At 45.4% G+C, this 23,079-nt stretch overlaps 1 protein-coding gene across 1 annotated transcript in view; it reads left to right on the top strand.

Moving 5' to 3' along the window:
* Positions 1-23,079, top strand: part of IQCA1 (IQ motif containing with AAA domain 1) — a 96,518-nt gene that overhangs the window by 50,114 nt on the left and 23,325 nt on the right. The window contains exons 10-11 of the mRNA XM_066622147.1: positions 3,537-3,643; positions 9,202-9,294. Of these exons, the coding sequence (XP_066478244.1) occupies positions 3,537-3,643; positions 9,202-9,294 (200 nt within the window). The remainder of the gene's footprint in view (positions 1-3,536; positions 3,644-9,201; positions 9,295-23,079) is intronic.

Here is a 23,079-nt window from a genome sequence, read left to right as displayed (position 1 = left end):
CAGTTATGTCTCAACCTTTGCTTTATGCTGGAGGCGTGTGGTCAGGAGTTGTGTTCTCAGGCTGGAGTTGTGTGCTCAGGAGTTATTTATACCTCCACTTTTCTGGCTTGGTTTGCATGTCGGGCGAAAGCACATCCATAATTGTCCCAAGTGCATAAATTCATGTCTCTGTGTGTTTTCTGCTTTTCCCTGTGCATTAACCACAGGAACATAAACTGTGGCAAAAGAAATGTAAGAAGGTGATATGGGAGGCCAAGCGAGACTATGAGGAACGCATGGCCAGGAACATTAAGGGGAATAATAAAAGCTTCTTCAAATATGTTAGAAGCAGGAAAGCCGCCAGAGAAGCGGTTGGCCCTCTGGACGGTGAAGGAGGGAAAGGAGAAAGACATCTAAAAGAAGACTTAGAGATGGCAGAAAAATTAAATGAGTTTTTTGCATCTGTCTTCACGGCAGACAACCTCGGGCAAATACCGCTGCCCGAATGGCCCCTCCTGACCAAGGAATTAAGTCAGATAGAGGTTGAAAGAGAAGATGTTTCAGACCTCATTGATAAATTAAAGATCAATAAGTCACTGGGCCCGGATGGCATCCACCCAAGAGTTATTAAGGAATTGAAGAATGAAGTTTCTGATCTCTTGACTAAAATATGCAACTTGTCCCTCAAAACGGCCACGGTGTCAGAGGATTGGAGGATAGCAAATGTCATACCAATCTTTAAAAAGGGAAAGAGGGGGGACCCGGGAAACTATAGGCCGGTCAGCCTAACATCTATATCGGGTAAGATGGTGGAATGCCTCATCAAAGATAGAATCTCAAAACACATAGACGAACAGGCCTTGCTGAAGGAGAATCAGCATGGCTTCTGTAAGGGTATGTCTTGCCTCACAAACCTTTTAGAATTCTTTGAAAAGGTCAACAGGCATGTGGATGCGGGAGAACCCATGGACATTATATATCTGGACTTTCAGAAGGTGTTCGACACGGTCCCTCACCAAAGGCTACTGAAAAAACTCCACAGTCAGGGAATTAGAGGACAGGTCCTCTCATGGATTGAGACCTGGTTGAAGACCAGGAAACAGAGAGTGGGTGTCAATGGGCAATTTTCACAATGGAGAGAAGTGAAAAGCGGTTTGCCCCAAGGATCTGTCCTGGGACCGGTGCTTTTCAACCTCTTCATAAATGACCTGGAGACAGGGGTGAGCAGTGAGGTGGCAAAGTTTGCAGACGACACCAAACTTTTCTGAGTGGTGAAGACCAGAAGTAATTGTGAGGAGCTCCAGAAGGATCTCTCCAGACTGGCAGAATGGGCAGCAAAATGGCAGATGCGTTTCAATGTAAGTGTAAAGTGTAAAGTCATGCGCATTGGGGCAAAAAATCAAAACTTCACATAAAGGCTAATGGGTTCTGAGCTGTCTGTGACAGATCAGGAGAGAGATCTTGGGTGGACAGGTCGATGAAAGTGTCGGCCCAATGCACGGCGGCAGTGAAGAAGGCCAATTCTATGCTTGGGATCATTAGAAAAGGTATTGAGAACAAAACGGCTATTATTATAATGCCGTTGTACAAATTGATGGTAAGGCCACACCTGGAGTATTGTGTCCAGTTCTGGTCGCCACATCTCAAAAAGGACATAGTGGAAATGGAAAAGGTGCAAAAGAGAGTGACTAAGATGATTACTGGGCTGGGGCACCTTCCTTATGAGGAAAGGCTATGGTGTTTGGGCCTCTTCAGCCTAGAAAAGAGACACCTGAGGGGGGACATGATTGAGACATACAAAATTATGCATGGGAAGGATAAAGTGGATAGGGAGATGCTCTTTACACTATCACATAACACCAGGGAACATCCACTAAATTTGAGTGTTGGGAGGGTTAGGACAGTCAAAAGAAAATATTTATTTACTCAGTGTGTGGTCGGTCTGTGGAACTCCTTGCCACAGGATGTGGTGACGGCATCTGGCCTGGATGCCTTTAAAAGGGGATTGGACAAGTTTCTGGAGAAAAAATCCATTATGGGTTACAAGCCATGATGTGTGTATGTGCAACCTCCTGATTTTAGAAATGTGCTATGTCACAATGCCAATGCAAGGGAGGGCACCAGGATGCAGGTCTCTTGTTATCTGGTGTACTCCCTGGAGCATTTGGTGGGCTGCTGTGAGATACAGGAAGCTGGACTAGATGGGCCTAGGGGGCCCATCCATATCCATATCCAGTGGGGCTGTTCTTATGTTCTAACCCCCCCCCTCCATTGTCTCTGAACAACTTATGTCTCCATGTGTTTCTGGCCTGGTCTGGTTTGTTCTGTATGTTTTCACTGTGCAAGAGGTGTGTGGCAAACAGTTCATAATTCTCAAGTGGCTCTACATGCCTGTATTATAGTTCTAATGTGTATTAGAATTAAGCTCAGTAAAATTAATTCATTTATATAAGTTCCATCCCTAATGTATTCATTTACATAAATTTATGCAAATGTATTTAAATTTGAAATGTAAATTAATAAGAATTAATTTACATTCCCCCCCCCGCCCCTGACACAGTGTCAGAGTGATGATGTGGCCCTCCTGCCAAAATGTTTGCCCACTTCTCATCCAGTTTATTAGAAATTATACTAAATTATAATTATACTAAAACTGAAACAAATTTTGTGCATACAAAGGGGAAGGAGATGCTATAGTGTCTTAGGTGCTCTTTGTGCAACACTAGCATGTGGCTTATAGTGCTGCTGAGAACAGAAAGCAGCAGCAGCATATGTGGCAGTCAGGAAGAAGTGCTGTGTGCATGCTTAGGAGTGCTACATTTCTTCCCAGTAGTCTGTGTAAAGTTTGATCAGGGGTAGTAGTGGGAAACATTGCCTGATTTGGTACTATTGGAGATGTTGCTCTAGCAATACAAGCTTGTTCAGAGTAGTACATTTATCCTTGGTAGGCACACAGGCAGCACAGTCTTTTCTCTTGCTGTTCTTAAAACCCACCTGGCAAGGAGACATCATTATAATTCCTGTCATATAACTGGGGAAATAATAATATACAGCATTCTAGCATTGTCAAGCACTGCACATTCATTATCAACGCTGGTTGCATGGTGCTCTTTATCACAGGAAGGATTTTTTTTTTTTTTCTGAGTGCAGCCTTTTCTGCTGCAGGCAAATGCTACACTCATGGTTGGCACAGAGTCAGGGCTTGCTGGTGTGCTCTCACTCCACCCCCCCCCCATTCATGTACACTCTTAAGGTGATGTCTGAAGAGGGCTTTCCTACCCATCTGTGTAACCGTATCATGGCCAGTTCAGCCTAATCAGTTGCAACTGGAAGTTAGGGCTTTGCTTATTGCTTATTATATATTTCCATTTCAGAGAATCAGGTGATACTATCAAATGCAAATCTTGAGTAATGTTGGTGAAGCCAGTTGTGCTGCCTGTAGTGTAGTCACCAGAGACTAGCAATATAGGCATCCGTTATAAAACTATTTTCTTTTAAATCAACAAAAGAAGGTATCTTCTTCTCTATTCCTGGTCTTTTCTTTTCTTGGATAACAGATATTTGGCAGAACAGAGACGAGGGATGGAACTTTCAACAGGAGTATGACCCAGAACTGATCAAAGAGGAAAAGAGGAAAGAAGTGGAAGAAGAGATCAGAGTGCAGGTGAACTTACTTTAGCAGGCCATTATAAGAAACAGTAGCTGTTGTCAAAGAGGATTCCTAAACAAAAGTAAGAGCTTCTCAAGCATACTTGTAGATTAGCACCTGTCTGCCTTTAGCCATTCACTCACTGCAGTAGAGCAGCTGGAACATTGTTATCTGAGATTGCCTCTGTGTGGACAGGTGAAGCAAACTGGGGCAGGAGGTTGTGGTTTTCTTCACAACCCTTTCTCCAAGGAGCTCAGGGCTCTTCCCCTGCCTTTTATCTTCCCAGCTACCCTTTGAGATAGGTCAGACATAGTCAGCCAGTATGACTATGGTGACTAAATGACTAAATGGGGATTTGAAACTTTGGTAGACAGTGGCATTGTTTCTAGTTTTGGAAAATTTTCAAATAATGGTAACTGGCAGAACACATGGTTATAACTGACAGGTTTTGGGTGTAGGTGAATGGAAAATTAACTCAGATTCTGGATTAGGTCTGGGCTCCTGGGCAATCTCAGTTATTGCTCGAAGTCTTCTCAGGTTCTGGTGTGAGATAATAACATCATAGGGCACAATCCTAACCAGGTCTACTCAGAAGCAGTGGCGTAGCTAGTGGGGAGCGGGGGGCAGTCTGCCCCAGGTACCACCCTTGGGGGGGGTGTAACACCACAAATGCCCCAACATCGCTAACATCACAAAGGTTAGGAGTAACCCCATCATGCTATATACTGATGGATACAGAATTTCCAGCGGAATGCAATGCAAAAAACTAGAGTGAAATATCTCATTTCCATCAAACGTTATGGCAAAAAAACCGGAAACCAAAAGATGCATTGAACCCTATGGAAAATGAAACTGAGCCATATTGCATGTTTACTCATGAGTAGGCGAACTTACCATAGTTCATCGGAAAGGGCAGGCTGAGATTCCAGTGACACCAGAATGGTTCCTATCCAATGAAAGCAGCCCCCAAAAAACACCCAAGAAGGAAGTACCTCCCTCCAAGCAGACGAATGTATTGAGCCCTATGGAAAGTGAAAGTAAACCACACTGTCTCATGAGTTTACTCGCGAGTAAGCAAATGTGCCTTGGCTCCTGGTCAAGTCATGCAAAGGGGAATGCAAAGCTAGCTGCATGGTCCCCATCTAATGAAAGTGGAGCTCAACAAATGCTCCAGAAGGCAGCCCCCCCCCCAAGAATAAACCTTACCAGCTTGAGCTGGTAAGGTGAGCACTGGGGAGGACTGAAATCTTACTGATTTATTTGTGGGGGGGGGGGGGTATCAGCAGCAGGCAGTAACCGCCCCAAAGAATAAACCAGAGGCTTGAGCTGGTAAGGTGGGCACTGGGGAGGACTGAAATCTCATTTATTTATTTGTGTGGGGGTGGGGGTGTTATTGCAGGCAGCAACCCCTCAAAGAATAAACCAGAGATTTGAGCTGGTAAGGTGGGCACTGGGGAGGACTGAAATCTCACTGATTTATTTGTGGGAGGGGGGTGTTATTGCAGTCAGCAGTCCCCCCAAAAGAATAAAACAGAGGCTTGAGCTGGTAAGGTGGGCACTGGGGAGGGCTGAAAATCTCACTGATTTTTTGTGGGGGGTGTTATTACAGGCAGGCTACAGAGAAAATTCACTTGGTGAAACAGGGCTGGCTTCCCCGTAGTTATCTGTTTTTCTTTAATTTAATTATTTATAATTATTTTATTTTGCTTTATGATGTCACTTCCAGCCATGACATGACTTCCGGAGGGTCCTGGACAGATTGTCATTCTAAAAAGTGGGTCCCAGTGTTAAAAGTTTGAGAACCACTGCCTTAACTCAAAACAGGTCAATTAGGCATTCTTGGGGGGGGGGGTGACACCCTAGTGACTAAAATTCTGGAAATCGTGGCTTTTGGGAATAATACCATCAAGTTATATACCATGAATTTCATCCATTGCTTGTGGGGAAATATTCACTGCGTTTATTTTCTGGGCATTATTGTTATTCATTCCATGTCATGACTATTACTATCTCTGTCTCACCTACCTCACAGGGTTGTTGTGAGGACAAAATAAGGGGAGGAACCATGTACACCACCTTGAGCTGATTAGCTGATTAGGGTGGTATAAAAAGTGAATTAATTAATTAAACAATATAATTAATAATTAAATAAGTCATATGGGGTGACAAAAATTTATGGGCCCCTGGTGTCAAATGACCTAGCTACGCCTCTGCTGAGAAATAAGTCCTATTTTGTCCAATGGGGCTTACACTCAGGAAAGTATGGTTAGGATTGCAGCCATAGTTATATAATACCAGCTGTGTAGCAAATGTGGCTTTCCTTTGCTCCAAAAATGGGAGCTCCATTTTTGTCTTACTATGTGAAAACATTGAACAGGCTTCATTTACGGCTTCAGTGGGGCCCTGAATAAATATCTCCCATAAAGGGAGATAATAAAAATCACTTTATATTTTTATAATATGGGAAATAATATCTCCCATAAAGGGAGATAATAAAAATCACTTTATTTTTTAAATTTGTAAGCTTCCAAAAGTGTACAGTCAAAATTAAAATACGTTAAACATAACAAAATAATACTTGTATATTATCCAAATCAACAGAAACAGCAGAAATATAAGGCAATGGAGCCAAATAAAAACCATCTATCAGAAGAGGCATCATAATGCATTAGCATTGATATACAGATGGGACCTAGGTATCCACTGATTTAACTCGCTGCTGATTACCAAGGTCTACCTTTAAATGCCTTGTAACAAGGGAAAAAAGCACCAAAATCCAGTTTCCTACCTATGCACTGTTAAATAACTATAATTTCTTTCCATAAGATTCCATTATTCACCCTATCTAGAGGCTGAATGCAGTATAGCATCTATACCAGGGGTGTCCAAAGTTTTTGACAGGAGGGCCACATCATCTCTCTGACATTGTGTCGGGGGCCGAGGGGAAAAAATGATTAATTTACATTTAAAATTTGAATAAATTTACATAAGTTCACATAAATGAATATATTAAAGATGATCTTATATGAATGAATGAAGGTCTTGCAATAGCTCAAGGCCTATAAAAGGCCTTGCACAAAGCAAGGCTGGCCTTTCCTTTGCTCCCACTGCTGCATCACAGATGTGAAACAGCAAGTAGCGGAGGGAGCCCTCATCCCACAGCTCAGGTAAAAGGTCGAACAGTCATCCTCACACTCAGAGCAGTTCTGTTGGACCAGTGTGGGCTCCAGCAAGTCTCTGGAGGGCCAGGGGCTCATTGGAGACTGGGGGCTCCCTGCGGGCCTGATTGGGAGACCCAGAGGGCCGCAAGTGGCCCCCGGTCCGGGGTTTGGGCACCCCTGATCTATACCAATGCGTTCTCAGGTGACAATAGAGGAGCAGGAAGCCTGGAAGTGGATCTTTAAAGCTATTTTTCCACTGAAATCAACTGATTTTTTTTATTTTTTTTTAAACCACTACTAGGGTAGTGGTTTTCAAACTTAGGGAGAGTTTTACTCCCGAAGTAAGTCTTTGCGGGGGAGGGGATAGGGCAGTGATGCAATCCCCAGCTTCGCGTTGCTAACGGGGATGAAAGGGGGCTATTTTTACTTACTGAGGGCTGCTGGCAGCTGCAGGAGTTGTGGGGAGCCCTACGCAGCCATCTGCAGGGCTCCCCAGTGCTTACAATGTTGACTTAGAATGTTGAGAAAAACAGGTCACTAAGCACTTCCTGTTTGCTCAGCGACCAGTTTTTCTCAACATTCTAACATTCTGTATCAATATTCTAAGCATCACGGAGCCCTGCAGAGGGCTGCTCAGGGCTCCCCGCAATTTCTGCAACTGCCAGCAGCCCTCATTAAGTAAAAATAGCCCACTTTCACCCCCCATTAGCAACGCAATCCTGATGATTGTGTCACTACTTCCCCCTTCCGCTGCCCCTTAAAGGGACAGGGGAAGCTTTACACAAGCTGGTGGGTCATGACCCACTAGTTTAAGAACCACTGCACTAGGGGTTCCAGAACAGAACCCCAGTGGATAATGAGGCACGACCTGCAGTGCTTTTCCTAACTGACCAAAGCCCTTCTCATGCTTTATCTGAGGAGGCCAGCCTAATCCTGAGCTTCCTGGTGCCCACTGGAGCAGTGGCACAAAGCAGCTACCGCTGTATACAGCAAGTGCCAGAAAGTAGCCAGAGGTTTCCTCAGGGGAAGGGAACTTTTGTTCCCTAAGCCCTGCTTCTCAAGTCTGTGCTGGCTGTTTTGCCGGTGCAGACTTGGAAGTCTCTTTGTTGGGCCAGAAAGTCCAACACGAAGTTCAGGATACAGCAGACCAGAGCTCCACCAATCCCACCCCCAGTGACTTCCCAGTTCACACTCTTAGCCACTATACTATATCTCTAACATCTTCCAGGGCTCTGGACCTTCTGTCTATATCCACAGGGGATGGAGGACAGCACTTTATTTATGACATGAAGGCTGTGGCAGACCCTGAAGGCCTTAGGTCTTGGTCCTCAGTTATGTCATAACCTCACACTAGAATCTCTGGGAGGCATCAGCACTGCCTGGGATCAAAATCCTGATTAATTTCAAACTGGATATGGAATCTGGATCCAGTGGTGTGCAGGGAATAGCAAGTGCACTGGGCTACACTGCCCACCTACCCACCTGCCCGGCTGCTGTTTGGGAGGGAGCCGGGCAGGCCAGCCGTTTGAGGAAGCGGAGGAACCTCCGAGGTCTGTGCAGGTGACTTTCTCCTCCTTAACTGTCTCTGTGGGAGTCTCCCCCCCCCCCCCACGGAACTATGAGCTGCCACTACTGATCTCCTCCTCCTCTTCTTCTTCACAGCCTCATAAGACACTTCCTGCTTCTGGGTGTTGTTTCTTGAGTACTTTGCCCAGACCGGGGGTGGGGGTGGGGAAGCACCTGGAGGTCCTGATCTCAAAGTTTCCATGGGAGGGAAGATCTGATCAGCAGCGAAGGCGGCTCCATGAGAGAGGAGGCTAGAATGACTTCCACCAAGGGGTTTGCCTCTTAGACTGTAACACTTTCTGTAACAGACTGTAACACTCTTAGACTGTATAACACTTTCAAGGGAGTAAGCCCGATTGAGCACAATGAGACTTACTTCTGAGCAGACATGCTCAGAATCTGTTAGGCTTCTGCTGTTAATCGGAAGTGGTATCATAGAAAAGATACCAATTTAATTAACTAAATTTGATGTTGTGGGGGGGGGGGCTACCAAATCTTCTTTGCACTGGGAAGCAAATGGGCTAGCTACACCACTGTCTGGATCATCTGAAGTCTAACACAAAAGGAGACCACAGGGAACTGGTTCTTCCAATTCTAGTCAATAATCTGAACAATTCCAAAGTTTGCAAGCCTCCAGCTCCCATCCTGGCTTTAAATACTTCATGACCCCGAAATATTTGCAAGCCCTTGTTTTTCATTCCCACTACAGATCATAAAAATACTCTGAGTAGTAATAAAGTTCATATATTGGACTTTATTATCAGTATAAGGTTTCTGTTTCTGTTGCAGAATATTTTTTTACCACAGCAGTTCAAGTTCTCTGTATAAATATATCTGCCCGACTAGGTTGATGAGCTGATGCGTCAGGAACTGAAGAATCTAAAGTTAGCTGTAGACAGAGAGGCAGAAAAAAAAACAATAAAAGGCAAAAAAGGAAAGGTAAGCATTTTGTTTAGAATTTATACTGTTTTAAAAAAACACAATGAAGTCAACATAGTAAAAAGAATGAGTGCATGGTTTTCTGTCTCTGTCTAACCCTTGGCTAAATATAAGAGATCCGCTACTTTAAAAGTTGCCTTTTGCAGGTAAAAGTATAACTTGGTACCTATATTAGGAGTAGAGTTACTAGTTGACTGGGAACCAGTGCAGACATACCAGTGCACACATACAGTGCAGGCATCTTACCCACACAAATAACTACTTATGCAAGATGTGTTTTTTTTTCCTAATACAACATTAGGCTTAATCTTTTAAGAGTTCCTGGCTTCCATGTTACTCGACTCATGCAAGCAGACCACTTACTTGAACAGTCAGTAACATGGTAATTTGACTGAAGTAACTTCTGTACATGCTTTAAGTTGGAACTGGAAAAATCCATTGTTGAAAAATGATAGCTTGTGATAGCTATCAGTGATAGCTTGTTTCTGTCTAATGTCTCATTCAAATTATGTTGTAGTGGTTTAAGTAGGTTCTTGGTAAAGCTGTTCAAGCTAATGAAAAAATGAGGCTGCTTTATACTGACTCAGATAATCCACCTTGACTAGTACTGTCTGCTCTGTCTGGTGGTGGCTCTCTGAACCTTGAGTTATTGGGGATTGAGCCTGGGACCTTCTGATGCAGAGTGAGTGCTTTATCATGAAACCAGCTACTCCCCACTAGACGTACTAAGTAATAACACACTGTCTCTTATGAATAATAAGGACAAAATGTTTCAACTTGAGAGAAAATCCAAACTCTCTTATATCTCCATCTCACTAGTCTGGTCTCACTAGAACACAATCCTAATAGAAGCCTGAAATTAGCCATGGCATACCACTTTCAATGTTCCCAAACTCTTTAAGATACTAAAAACATTGACAACTGTGTTGTGTCATGGAAACCTGAAGGCACTGATGTTGGATGGAACTTCTGAGCATGGAGGAACAGCTACCTCAGTCCAGCCTGATTGGAGTAGATGAACATAAAAACAAAGTAGTAACTGTGATTCTAGTTGTTTTTACATAGCACTTGCAATTCCACTGGATGTGTAGAACTGCAGAATGTGTGTGTGTGGGGGGGGGGAACTTCTTTGAAAGTTGGGACAGGGAAACATGGCCTGTGCTTTGAACTCTCACCATTTTTGGCAGGCATGTTTTCCTGGTATTTCTACAAACACAGGAAGTCTGCTAGAAGATGATTGGCAGTGCAAGAGGAGGGACTAGCCCAGCTTTTGCCACAAAGGAAAGGAACAAGAGAAAATTAGAAAGTATGCAACGGGCAGCCCATTCCTACCCAAATCCCTCCTCACTGATGCAGTTGCGTCAAAGGAGGGGGGTGATTGGAAAGGTCTCCTTGGGGTAAGTGAACGTTGGTTCACTTACCCCAAGGAATGCCTCCATCGCTGCCATGGGACTGCTTGGATCTACACCTGTTGTTTAGCAGGCATAAATTCAAGGTGTGCAACAGTAGCAGTAAGGGATACAGAAGTATCAGCACACTTGATCAGCACACATATCAGCACATGTGAGTGCTGCCGTATCTTCCCCAGCCCACCTCCATTTCTGCCCCCATTCCACACCCCCTTCCACCCCTTCCTGCATCATTCTGCCCCTGCCGCCATCACATCTACCTTTTTAGGTCCAGCAACACGCTTCCACCGCACCTAAAATAGCTGGCTCCGGCACACTGCACAAACCATCAAAACCATTTTACAACAGCAGAACCAGTGCTAACTACCTTACAGCAGTTATAAAATGCACTCCAGCCAGACCGCCAGCAGTCAGAGCCTTCCTGCACCCACTGGAGGATTGCTCCGTATCGACCAAGTCAACTCTTGGCGCCTGGGCAGGGGGAGGAAAGTGGTAGGTGGAATGGGAAGGAATGCATTGGAAACCAGGGACAGGAAGGAGGGCAGATTATGGCCAGGAAGGGGGTGGTATCAGCAGCAGTGGTATTGGAATGCCACTGATAACACCCTTTCCTGCCTCAGTCTACCAACCTGGGTCAGCTCGGACTTGTGCCAGCTAAATTGCTGGTGCAAGTCTGAACAGACACAGTGGTGCAGTGAGGGTTTATCCTGGCACAAAAAACCCAAATGTTTCCTGATCTGGAAGAGACCTCCAGGACTGCCCTCTCCCCACTGTAGGATGCAGAATATACTCTTTCATGGTGCCCTGCCATGGTGGCACTTCAGTAGTGTCCTGCAGGATGCATTGGTGGGGGGCAGGTTAGGTAGATTTGGGCTGCAACAGAGAATATGATGACCCAAAAATAGTTATAGCTTAAGGCACTGCAGTTGCAAAATCAGGTTTCATGTAGTTCAGAGAAGGCTACTTCACAGTGCTTTCCACTGTCCTGGTCTAGGAAAAAACAGTATGCAAATAGGTACCACCCGGAAAAGCCCATGTTTATTTTGACACAATTTATTGTGTTTGAAAGTTGCAGCTACTTCAGAAGCTGCCCCCACAGTTCAAACCAAGATTAAAACCCAGTTGCCAAAGCATTGAAGCCATTATCAGGCTGTCTACCATTGTAGTGGTGGGCAGTCTTTTGTAGGAACTTTGCTTTTGTAGGAACTGAAAGAAATTGACCTGACAACAGTTGCCAGCCAGGTGGGTGGGAGGAACATGCCAAGAGCAGGAGATCAGGAAAAGACATTGGCTATTACTGTACTTTTTGAGAATCTGAACCCATGATACACAGTGTCTTAGAAATATTATTTAGGAAGCTTGTTTGACTACCAGTTCAAAGAACTCAGAAACCCTTGTGTGAAAGAGTAAGCAAATGCTTGACCTTATGGAGCCATCTTTTCACTACAAGATTTCAAAATAGCTGAAAGTTCAAAAATAATATTTGGCTGATCCTGTTGGAGCAAAAATATTATTGGGGATATCAGTGTTCTTCAAACTATACCACCACTTGTTATGTCTTTGTAGCCTAAAACAAAAACTAAGCAGTGGTTATAGTATCTCTTAGGGCCCAATTCTATCCAACTTTTCAGTGCCAATATAGCCTCAGTGCAGCCCTGAGGTAAGTGAACAAATGTTCCCTTGAACATTTCTCCCTTGAGGAGACTTCCATGACTGCCCCCTCACTGCCGAGTGCAGCACATACCCCAATAGCATAACTACTTCAGTGCTGAAAAGCTGGATAGGATTTGGCACCCAAAGTGTAAACACTGGAAGAAAAAAAATCATCTTTAAAAGTCATTTTAGATTCTTTTTTAAAAAAGATTTTTTTTTAAAAAACCAATTCCCTAAGCCAGGGGTCTCTAAACTTTTTGGCTGAAGGGCCTCATTGAATATCTGGCATGGTGTCGAGGGCCAGAATAAAAAAATAAATATACAATTTAAATAAATACATTAGAGATGGAACTTAGATGAATGACTGAAATGAATGAATGAATGGGCTCAAATGTCCAGGATTTCTCCAAGCACCAACACAGCCCAAGAAATAAAGCACACACACTTAAATGGACCCCAATTTCCCCACCCCACAAGCACAACTCTGGTTGTGTTTGGTCAACTGGGCCAGAGGCTCTCAGGGGATCAGAGGCCGATAGAGATGCTCTGCGGATAGAGGTGCTCTGCGGGCCGCATCTGGCCCCTGGGCTGGGGTTTGGAGACCCCTGCCCTAAGCTTTGGAATGCTGCCCCCCCAATAATGGTCAATATTATAATGGAATTCATCTGAAAATTACTGAACAACCACCCAATTCCTTTGGGAGTCCTTTGTATTTAACTGCTAGAGGTTGACAGTTAACAGCAGATGGCTAAAGAACATGGAAGTAAACTGTGCGGTTAAAACTTCTGAAATATCTCAGGGCGCAATCCAACCTGTGCCTTGGACCAGCGCGAGTTCCTTGCACTGGCCCAGGCGGGTCGCAAATGTGCTGTAAGGCATGTTTGTGCCTCCCCGAGAGTCAGCTGGGCTGGTGCAGGGACATGTGCCAGCACATGGATACTTAATTCAGCCTCTGCACTGACTTGAAAGGGGAGGCTTACATAAGAACATAAGAACAGCCCCACTGGATCAGGCCATAGGCCCATCTAGTCCAGCTTCCTGTATCTCACAGCGGCCCACCAAATGCCCCAGGGAGCACACCAGATAACAAGAGACCTCATCCTGGTGCCCTCCCTTGCATCTGGCAGTCTGACATAACCCATTTCTAAAATCAGGAGGTTGCGCATACACATCATGGCTTGTACCCCGTAATGGATTTTTCCTCCAGAAACTTGTCCAATCCCCTTTTAAAGGCGTCTTGGCTAGACGCCAGCACCACATCCTGTGGCAAGGAGTTCCACAGACCGACCACACGCTGAGTAAAGAAATATTTTCTTTTGTCTGTCCTAACCCGCCCAACACTCAATTTTAGTGGATGTCCCCTGGTTCTGGTATTATGTGAGAGTGTAAAGAGCATCTCCCTATCCACTCTGTCCATCCCCTGCATAATTACATCAGCCAAGCTCCGCTGACACAAGGGCCTGGGGAGGGCAGGGAAGAAGCGGGAGGGAGGCATTCCAGAGTGAGGGGAGAGCAGGCGGAGGGTGGTCCCAGGGGCAGGCGGGCTGGGCAGGGAGCAGGAGACAGGACTGGGACCTGGCACATATGCCAGATCCTAGCCCCTGTTCTCAAGCAGCATTCTCCTTGGACTTATGCCACTTCCTGAGGTGGTGCAAGTCTGAGAAGACCCATTGAGAAGGGGCTGCAGTGGTTTACCCTGGGGTAAGGGGAAGAAGAGTTTCCTCTTACCTCCAACTGAGCCACTTTGAGCCCCTATCTTGCGCTGGATACAGTACAGACCTCCTGGCCTGCCAGCACCAGAATTGAATTGCGCTGTCAGTCTATCTATTAGAGTGAAAATACTGAGCATATGGTATTGGAAACCAGGCTAGATGGTCAGGAAACTACCCAAAAATCAATTTATTTAATTTTAAGAATAGTTTTCAAGAATATTGAATTCTTCCAAAAGCTTGATTGGTTACCAGTTCAAAGAAGTCAGAAACCCTTCTGTGAAAGAATAAACTAGTGCTGACATGTCTCAACCATCATCTTGTCACTCCAGGATTTTAGGACATATATCAGACAAAATTGCTGTGTTTTCCAGACAGGAGTGTTTAGGTGATCCAGTCTGTGCATCATAGGTCGAAAATAGTTCTATTATATTTGTAAAACAGTTACATTTTCCAAACATTAATGTTTGGACAACCCGTTATGTCTATGGTTATATTCTGTGTTGTGACAATTTGGTCTGTAAATAATGAATAAAATTTCTTCCATTTCCTTAGCAGCTGCTACTCATAGCACGTCTTCATAAACAGTATCATGCCTTTTTGAATTTAAGAACTAACACTCAAGATGGAAGTTTTCCTCTAAATAAATTTTTAAAAGACATTTTCTGGTCTTAAAAAGTAGTCCAGTCTGTTATGCCACTAGGAGAAAAATCTGAATATGCTTTATTATGTGATTCAAAAATCACACAATGCTTTAGATTATATAAACCCCTGCAAAATTAGATTTAGAAGGAAAGATGAGAACCAGGTTTCTTTCCCCATTTTTTTACTTCTGGAGATGCTTCTACCTGTTGAAGCTATAGTTACAGTCAGAGTCTCAAAACATGAGTAGAAATATTTAAATGTATGTGTTTCATATGAAGTCAGATGCTGTTTTTTATCCCTTGAAGTTCATGTCAGTTACATTTCAAGCACAACCTTTCTTCTAATTATAGGGCATTTACACTAGCCTAATTTTTGTAAATAATGTGGTTTACGTTGCCTAGATCATGCAGCCCAATGGCCCAGCAAAATCAGAATTAACAATTTCTAAACCATATTCACAGATGTTCATGCTTCGTCTTCTTAAAAACACCCCAAGAAAAAAAACATTCTGGCCTTCTAAGGTACACTGTGCAAACTTCTTGCTGTTTCATCTACAACAGATAATATTCCTTTTTTAGCAGTTTCAGAAGTTTTACATAAAAGTGTTACTAATTTCTTTCAGAACTGAAAGATCCTTGACCCCAATTATCAATCCATTGTTAATCATTGCTTGGCTTCATGTCTGAATTGAGCCTAATAGCCCAATGCTAACTAAATTCACGTGTTGTGATGCAGTAGTGCCTGCGTGGGCTCCACTGCATCCTGCAGGGGAATTTCAGCTGCCGGAAGTCTTCTGGGGTAAGGGGACATTTGTCAGTGGTACTAGTAGTGCAAAGCACAACACGGGACAACACGGCACAACACGGCAACACACGGGACAACATGACACACGGCACAACACAGCACAACACGACACAACACGACAACATGGCACAACACGGGAAGCAGCAGTTTACCGGTTATAAGTCTTCACTCGATTGGCGTAGAGCGTGACGCCAGGGGCTGCTTCCGACGGTGGGAGAGATCATTGCATCTCATTGGGCAGCTACCGCCCGCCTTAAGCTGGGCAGTCCCCAGCCAGTAAGGTGTTGCCTCGCCACGGTCCGTTAACCTCATGGGGTGCATGGGATTTAGGGTGAAAACCGACAAGCGATCGACAACTCTGCACTATGCAACAGAAAACAGAAAACTCCTGCCCTAAAACTGGGCACCTGGAACAATGGCACCTGGCACCTGGACAATGACACCCGGCTTCTCTGATGACCTGCAAGAAACGCAAAACAGCTGTCATCGACATGGAGCTGAGCAGACTGCAGATGGACATCGTCGCCCTTCAAGAGACAAGGCTGCCAGATTCCGGATCTGTCAAGGAGAGAAATTTCTCATTTTTCTGGCAGGGAAAACCACCAAACGAAACCAGGGAACATGGCGTTGGCTTTGCGATCAGAAATACCCTGCTGGAATCCATCATCCCACCTACTGTGGGAAGTGAAAGAATTTTGTCCCTGCAGCTCCAGTCATCAGCAGGACTTGTCACACTCATCAGTGCTTATGCACCGACTCTGTCGTCTCCAGCAGAAGCCAAAGACAAATTCTACGATGACCTGGCCACTACTATCAAGAAGATCCCTGTAAAAGAGCTATTGTTCATCCTCAGCGATTTCAATGCTAGAGTTGGTGCTGATCACAGTTCGTGGCCCACTTGCTTAGGTCAGTTCGGCACTGGGAAGATGAATGAAAATGGCCAACGCCTGCTAGAGTTTTGCTGTCATCATGGTCTCTGTGTCAGCAACACGTTCTTCAACACGAAGCCCCAACATAGAGTCTCTTGGAGACACCCAAGATCAAAGCACTGGCACCAGCTCGACCTGATTCTCTCCAGACACTCCAGTCTTTCCAGCATCAAGATCACACACAGTTATCACGGTGCTGCCTGCGACACTGACCACTCCCTGGTGTGCAGCAGAGTGAAACTGCAAACAAAGCTACTGTATCACATGAAAAAGGAAGGAAGACCTCACATTGATACCAGCAAGACCCAGGATCAGAGAAAAGTGGAGGAATTTGCACGAGCGCTTGAGGATCTCTTCCAGGCCTGGCCAACGCAAATGCATCCAACAGATGGGAACATTTCAAGAATACCGTTTACAACACCACCTTGTCCATATTCGGCAAGAAAACCAACAAGGCGGCAGACTGGTTTGAAGCCCACTCTGAGGAGTTGACACCAGTCATTGAGGAAAAGAGGAGAGCTCAAGCAGCAAACAAGGCCTGTCCCAGTGAGCGTAACCTGCAGGTCCTCCGAGCTGCTCGCAGCAAAGTCCAGCAGGCTGCCAGGAGATGTGCTAATGACTACTGGCTCCAGCTCTGTTCCGAGATACAGATAGCAGCTGACACGGGCAACATCAAGGGGATGCATGATGGTATCAAGCAGGCCCTAGGACCAACACAGAAGAAAATTGCCCCTCTGAAGTCTGCAGCAGACGAGGTCATCCAGGATCAGGCGCAGCAGATGGAACGCTGGGTGCAGCACTACTCTGAGCTATATTCCAGAGAAAATGTAGTCACCGAAGAAGCGCTGAACAACATTGAGTGCCTGCCTGTGTTGGAGGAGCTTGACAGTGAACCAACCCTAGAAGAACTTCACATGGCCCTGGACTCCCTTGCCTTTGGCAAGGCACCAGGAAAAGACAGCATCCCTGCTGAAGTCCTAAAGTGCTGCAAAGAGATCATCGTCACTGAACTGCATTAAATCCTCTGTCTTTGCTGGAGAGAAGGTGGAGTACCTCAAGACATGAGGGGTGCAAACATCATCACACTGTACAAGAACAAAGGCGACAGGGGTGACTGCAACAACTACCGCAGCATCTCTCTCCTTAGCGTAGTAGGAAAGCTGTTTGCCCGAGTTGCACTAAAGAGGCTTCAGGTACTTGCAGAGAGCGTCTATCCAGAATCGCAGTGCGGATTCCGAGCCAACAGGTCCACCACTGATATGGTATTCTCCCTTAGACAACTGCAGGAGAAATGCAGGGAACAACGACAGCCACTCTTTATAGCCTTCATAGATCTCACGAAGGCTTTCGACCTGGTCAGCAGAGACGGCCTCTTCAAGATTCTCCCCAAGATCGGATGTCCACCCAGGCTCCTCAGCATCATCAGATCTTTCCACAAGGACATGAAAGGCACTGTTGTCTTCGATGGCTCCATATCAGACCCCTTTGACATCCGAAGCAGAGTGAAGCAGGGCTGTGTTCTTGCGCCAACCTTGTTTGGGATTTTCTTCGCTGTCCTGCTGAATCATGCCTTTGGAACTGCAACAGAAGGCATCTATCTCCGGACCAGATCAGACGGAAAGCTCTTCAACCTTTCCCGACTGAGAGCAAAGTCCAAAGTTCAGCTGAAATGTCTGCGTGACTTCCTCTTTGCTGACGATGCAGCTGCCACTACCCACTCTGCCAAAGATCTTCAGCAGCTCATGGATCATTTTAGCAAGGCCTGCCAAGATTTTGGACTGACAATCAGTCTGAAGAAAACACAGGTCATGGTTCAGGATGTGGACTCACCTCCCTGCATTACAATCTCTGCGCATGAACTGGAGGTTGTCCATGACTTTGTGTACCTTGGCTCAACGATCTCCGACACTCTTTCTCTCGATACCGAGCTAAACAAACGCGTCGGTAAAGCAGCTACCACGTTTTCCAGACTCACAAAGAGAGTCTGGTCCAACAAGAAGCTGACGGAACATACCAAGATCCAGGTCTACAGAGCTTGCATCCTGAGTACACTTCTGTACTGCAGCGAGTCATGGACTCTTCGCTCACAACAGGAGAGGAAACTGAACGCATTCCACATGCGCTGCCTCCGATGCATCCTCGGCATCACCTGGCAGGACAAAGTTCCAAACAACACAATCCTGGAACGAGCTGGAATCCCTAGCATGTATGCACTGCTGAAACAGAGACGCCTGCGTTGGCTCGGTCATGTTGTGAGAATGGATGATGGCTGGATCCCAAAGGATCTCCTCTATGGAGAACCCGTGCAAGGAAAGCGCCCTACAGGTAGACCACAGCTGCGATACAAGGACATCTGCAAGAGGGATCTGAAGGCCTTAGGAGTGAACCTCAACAGGTGGGAAACCCTGGCCTCTGAGCAGCCCGCTTGGAGGCAGGCTGTGCAGCATGGCCTTTCCCAGTTTGAAGAGACACTTGGCCAACAGTCTGAGGCAAAGAGGCAAAGAAGGAAGGCCCATAGCCAGGGAGACAGACCAGGGACACACTACACTTGCTCCCAGTGTGGAAGGGATTGTCACTCCCGAATCGGCCTTTTCAGCCACACTAGACGCTATGCCAGAACCACCATCCAGAGCGCGATACCATAGTCTTCCTAGACTGAAGGTTGCCAACACAATGTGACGGCATGACCCTACAGAGCACGTGCTCTGCCGGCACCCTGGCTCAATAGGATTGGACCGTTACTTTTTCAGTAGCTGCTTGAGGAAACAAAACCTGGGTGTATCTGCAGGCTAACATATGCAACAATTAAAATTCTCCCACAAGTTCTACAATCTGCATGGCCTTGATTACACTGCTAAAGATTGAATTTGGTCTCTCAGATGCATTCAGTAGCTTGCCCCTAGAAAACCAATGCAATACCAGCTTCCTGTTTTAAAAAACAGAATACATTTGCAGCCAATATTCCTGTATAGGAATTGAGTAACAATCATGGAATTTGAGATTTTAATGATTTAGAACAGGGGTCTCCAAACCCTGGCCCAGGGGCCAGATGCAGCCTGCAGCAAGCCTCTTTCCAGCCCGTGGCCAACCTCTTGTCCCCTGAAAGCCTCTGGCCCACTCAGCCGAACATGACTAGAACTGTGCTCTGATTGTGTCTGGAGGGTGTTCTGAGGGCCAGAGAGGTTGAATGAATGAATCCCATTCATTCATTTATACACTCATCTAAGTTCCATCTCTAATTTATTTATTTAAATTTTATATTTAAATTTTTTTTCCAGGCCTCCACATCACGCCAGATATTTGATGCGGCCCTCTGGCCAAAAAGTTTGGAGAACCCTGATTTAGAACATGGAGAATTCATGTCCACCAGGAAGTCATGAACTCAGGATTCTCAAATCCCTTTCATTTTATACTAAAAGACACAAAGGAAGATAGAAGTACAAGTAAATGTGCTAATGTGCAAGAGAACTGCTTCTAATTAACTGTTTTTGATAGAATTGCCATGTCTTAATGGTTTTCATTATTTTTCATTAAATGTGTAATTTATATTCATGAGGGGTCTTAAAGAGTTTCTAGCAAAAAGCATGTTTTTCCATGACGTTTTAGAAAAGCTACAAACCAAAATATTTTCTTAGGCACTGCTCCGCACTTGCCAGTTTTTCTGCAAATCTCAATGTTAATTAAAAAGGCTTTCCTGCATATTATACTGTATATAAAACTTTTGAATTACTTTACTGGAGAAATTGCCTTAAGGACACTAACAGTTGGCCCATATACTGAACATTTGCTCATAGTCTATGTAAGGAGAAATGATCTAATATCCATAATGTGATTATTTTTAAAATGGGAAAAAGATAACCAGCCATTTCTAGAGACCCTCTAGAAAAATCAAGAAGAGGAAAAATAGGAGATGTGCACCACTGATTTGTGTCTTCAATGGCTCTACTACAGGACACTCCAGATCGTGGCCCGTGGGCCAGATCCAGGCCCTTTGATAGCCTTCACCCACTTACCCAGTGCATACCGTTCTGCAGGGGAGCCTTGGCAAAGCACCTCCATTTGCCCCCAAGCATTGTCGTGACCAGTTGCTTCTGCCCGGAAATTCAGACACATAGCCTGTTGAGGCATCAGAGACCAGAAGCGACTGGTTGTTACACCAGCAAATGGAGGCGCTTTGTCAAGGCTCCCCTGCAGGCTCCTCCCTCCACTTTAGTGACCGCTGCTCTAATAAATGAAGATGTACGTAACATGTTATATATGCCATAAGTTATATACTATATATTCAGTATGCTTTTTTTTTTTTTACTTTGTTAAACTGTTAATTAAAGAGAAAGTTCCCTCTCTCTCTTTGGTTTTAGTACAATATACTTTCTGACCTTGTCAGAAGTCTTCAATCTTCTTTAAAAGTGGAACCCAACTTCTTATCATAAGAGTTTTTACATGTTAACTGATGTCTTCTACTTAAGGAATATTATATGGCATAATTCTCTGCATTATAAGTCAAGTTGTGACTACATTGGCACATTACTAGACATGATAGAAAGGAGTCCAATTACCATTATTTTGGTAGTGCCATATGTGTTGTTTGTATATATGCATAACTCTGCCAGCTGAAGGCTACACAGCTCCTCTCCCACCACAGTCCACAGCCTAATGCTATGTCTCTGCAAGTTCAGTGGTGGGACTGAAGGAATAATTAAGCAGGGTTGATACGATCTCCTACAATGTTTCCAGCAACAACCAGCAATACTGATACAGAAAACCAGGCAGTTGCCACACTGACATTAAGGATTCCTCAGTCGATGAAAGAACAACCAAGATTCTTGTAACACCTTGCAAACCAACAAATTTATTGTAGCATCTGATCATAGAGCCCAGTTCTATGGACACCTTCCACTAATGGAAGTGTTCAATCAGTTGGTGGCCATGCCTACGCCATAGGAACACCCAGCCACAGCCAAAGGAAGTACATTGGTTGGGGGAGTGTACAGTGGGTAGAGAGGGGGAATAGTGGGGTATTTCAAGGGAGGAACAAGGGGCATGTCAGGGGAGTGGACCCAGCAGCAGCCACACACACCAGATTTTATCCCCCATTTTTTGGCCTGCCTTGCCCTCTGGCTCTCCCTGGACTTATATAGCATGCAGTGCACAATCCTTTCACAGCCCAGTACATTCTGGGCTGCTGGGGGATAGAATTGGGCTGTTATGCTTCAATCCAATACACACGTTCCTGGGAGAAGGTCCTATTGAACACAAGAAGCACTGGCGTACTTCTCCAGGTACTCCAGGGGGCAAATGGGGCAAATGCCCCAGGCGCCGACCCTCCAGGGGCACCCCCTCAAGCCTCCCCCCACCACCCACCCACCCGCTTTTTTCTTTAAAGGGAGAGAAGCTGGCAGCTCTGCTGGCTTCTGTTCCTTTAAGAAAAGCCTCCTCCCGACAGAGAAGGGGCACCAGGCAGAAGCGCAGAAGCTGCCTCTCCTGCAGCGACTCAGTGCCAGACTGGGCTGCTTTCCTGACCTCCTCCTTTATAGCGCTAGAGCATCAGTGCAACTCCTGTCGTGCTGATGCTCTGATCCGGCCACCCCTGCTCTCTAGCTACCTCCGGAGAGGTACCTCCTCAGCGTTGACGCTCTAGCCCAGGCGCCCCTGCCCTCTTGCTTCTTCAGAGAGTGCTCCAGAGGCGAGAGGGCAGCCTAGAGCGTCAACACTGACACTCTTGCCCAGGCTTCCCTGCCCTCTTGCTTCCTCAGAGAGGCCTCCTGAAGCAAGAGGTGGCCTCTAGGCTTCCCGGGCCCTGACGGAGTCTTCCGCAGCACTTGTAAGCTTGTAAGCGGTGCAGAGGTCTCCTTTGGAGCAGTCTGGGGCTGTTGGAAGCTGCGCCCCAGACATGTGGGCTTCCAGCAGCCCCAAACCACTCCAATGGAGAACTTTTCACCGCTTATAAGTGGCGTGGGAAGGCTCCATTGGGGCCTTGGCTGCCTCCTTCATTCCCCCTTTTTTCCAAAGAGGGAATGGAGTAGGTAGCTGCATGGAAGTCATTGTGGTGACGATGACGTCACCGCAATTACTTTTGGATCACGGGAAGGGGGTGGAAAAGGGGTGGGGGGCAAAGGGTGTGGGGGGAGGCAGAAAACAGAGTTACTCCGGGCGCCGGGACCCCCAGGACTGACAAGAAGAGGTACTTCTGAGTAAACACACATTGGATTGTGGTATAATTCACTAGTACTCCAGCTATAGGCTAGGCGACACTAGAACCTGCAAGAGGGGCTGGTCTGCCTTGAAGAATTAAGCCATCATGCAGTCTGAGGAGGCCTGTGCAGTTTTGATCTTTCCTTTTCCTGCTTTTTTCTGGATTAAAACTGGAAGTACATGTAACCTTACATTTATATATATTTATATACATTTTTATATACATTTATATATATAAATGTAAGGTTACGTGTACTTCCAGTTTTAATCCAGAAAAAAATGTGCCCCAACTATCAGAAATTGGGAAACCTGAACTAATATGACCAGAGTACAAATAATTCTTATTGTCTATGTGGGGAAGAAGAGAGTATTAAATCACTAGAGGCCACTAAAGCTATTCTCAATTTTGTATAAACTTCCCAAATGTAGAAGTATTGCCTTTTC

This window comes from Tiliqua scincoides, chromosome 1 (genome assembly GCF_035046505.1).
Source record: "Tiliqua scincoides isolate rTilSci1 chromosome 1, rTilSci1.hap2, whole genome shotgun sequence".
In the NCBI taxonomy this organism is placed as follows: domain Eukaryota; kingdom Metazoa; phylum Chordata; class Lepidosauria; order Squamata; family Scincidae; genus Tiliqua; species Tiliqua scincoides.
Note: the sequence above shows the minus strand (reverse complement) of the source record. Positions and strands in the feature narration are given on the sequence as shown.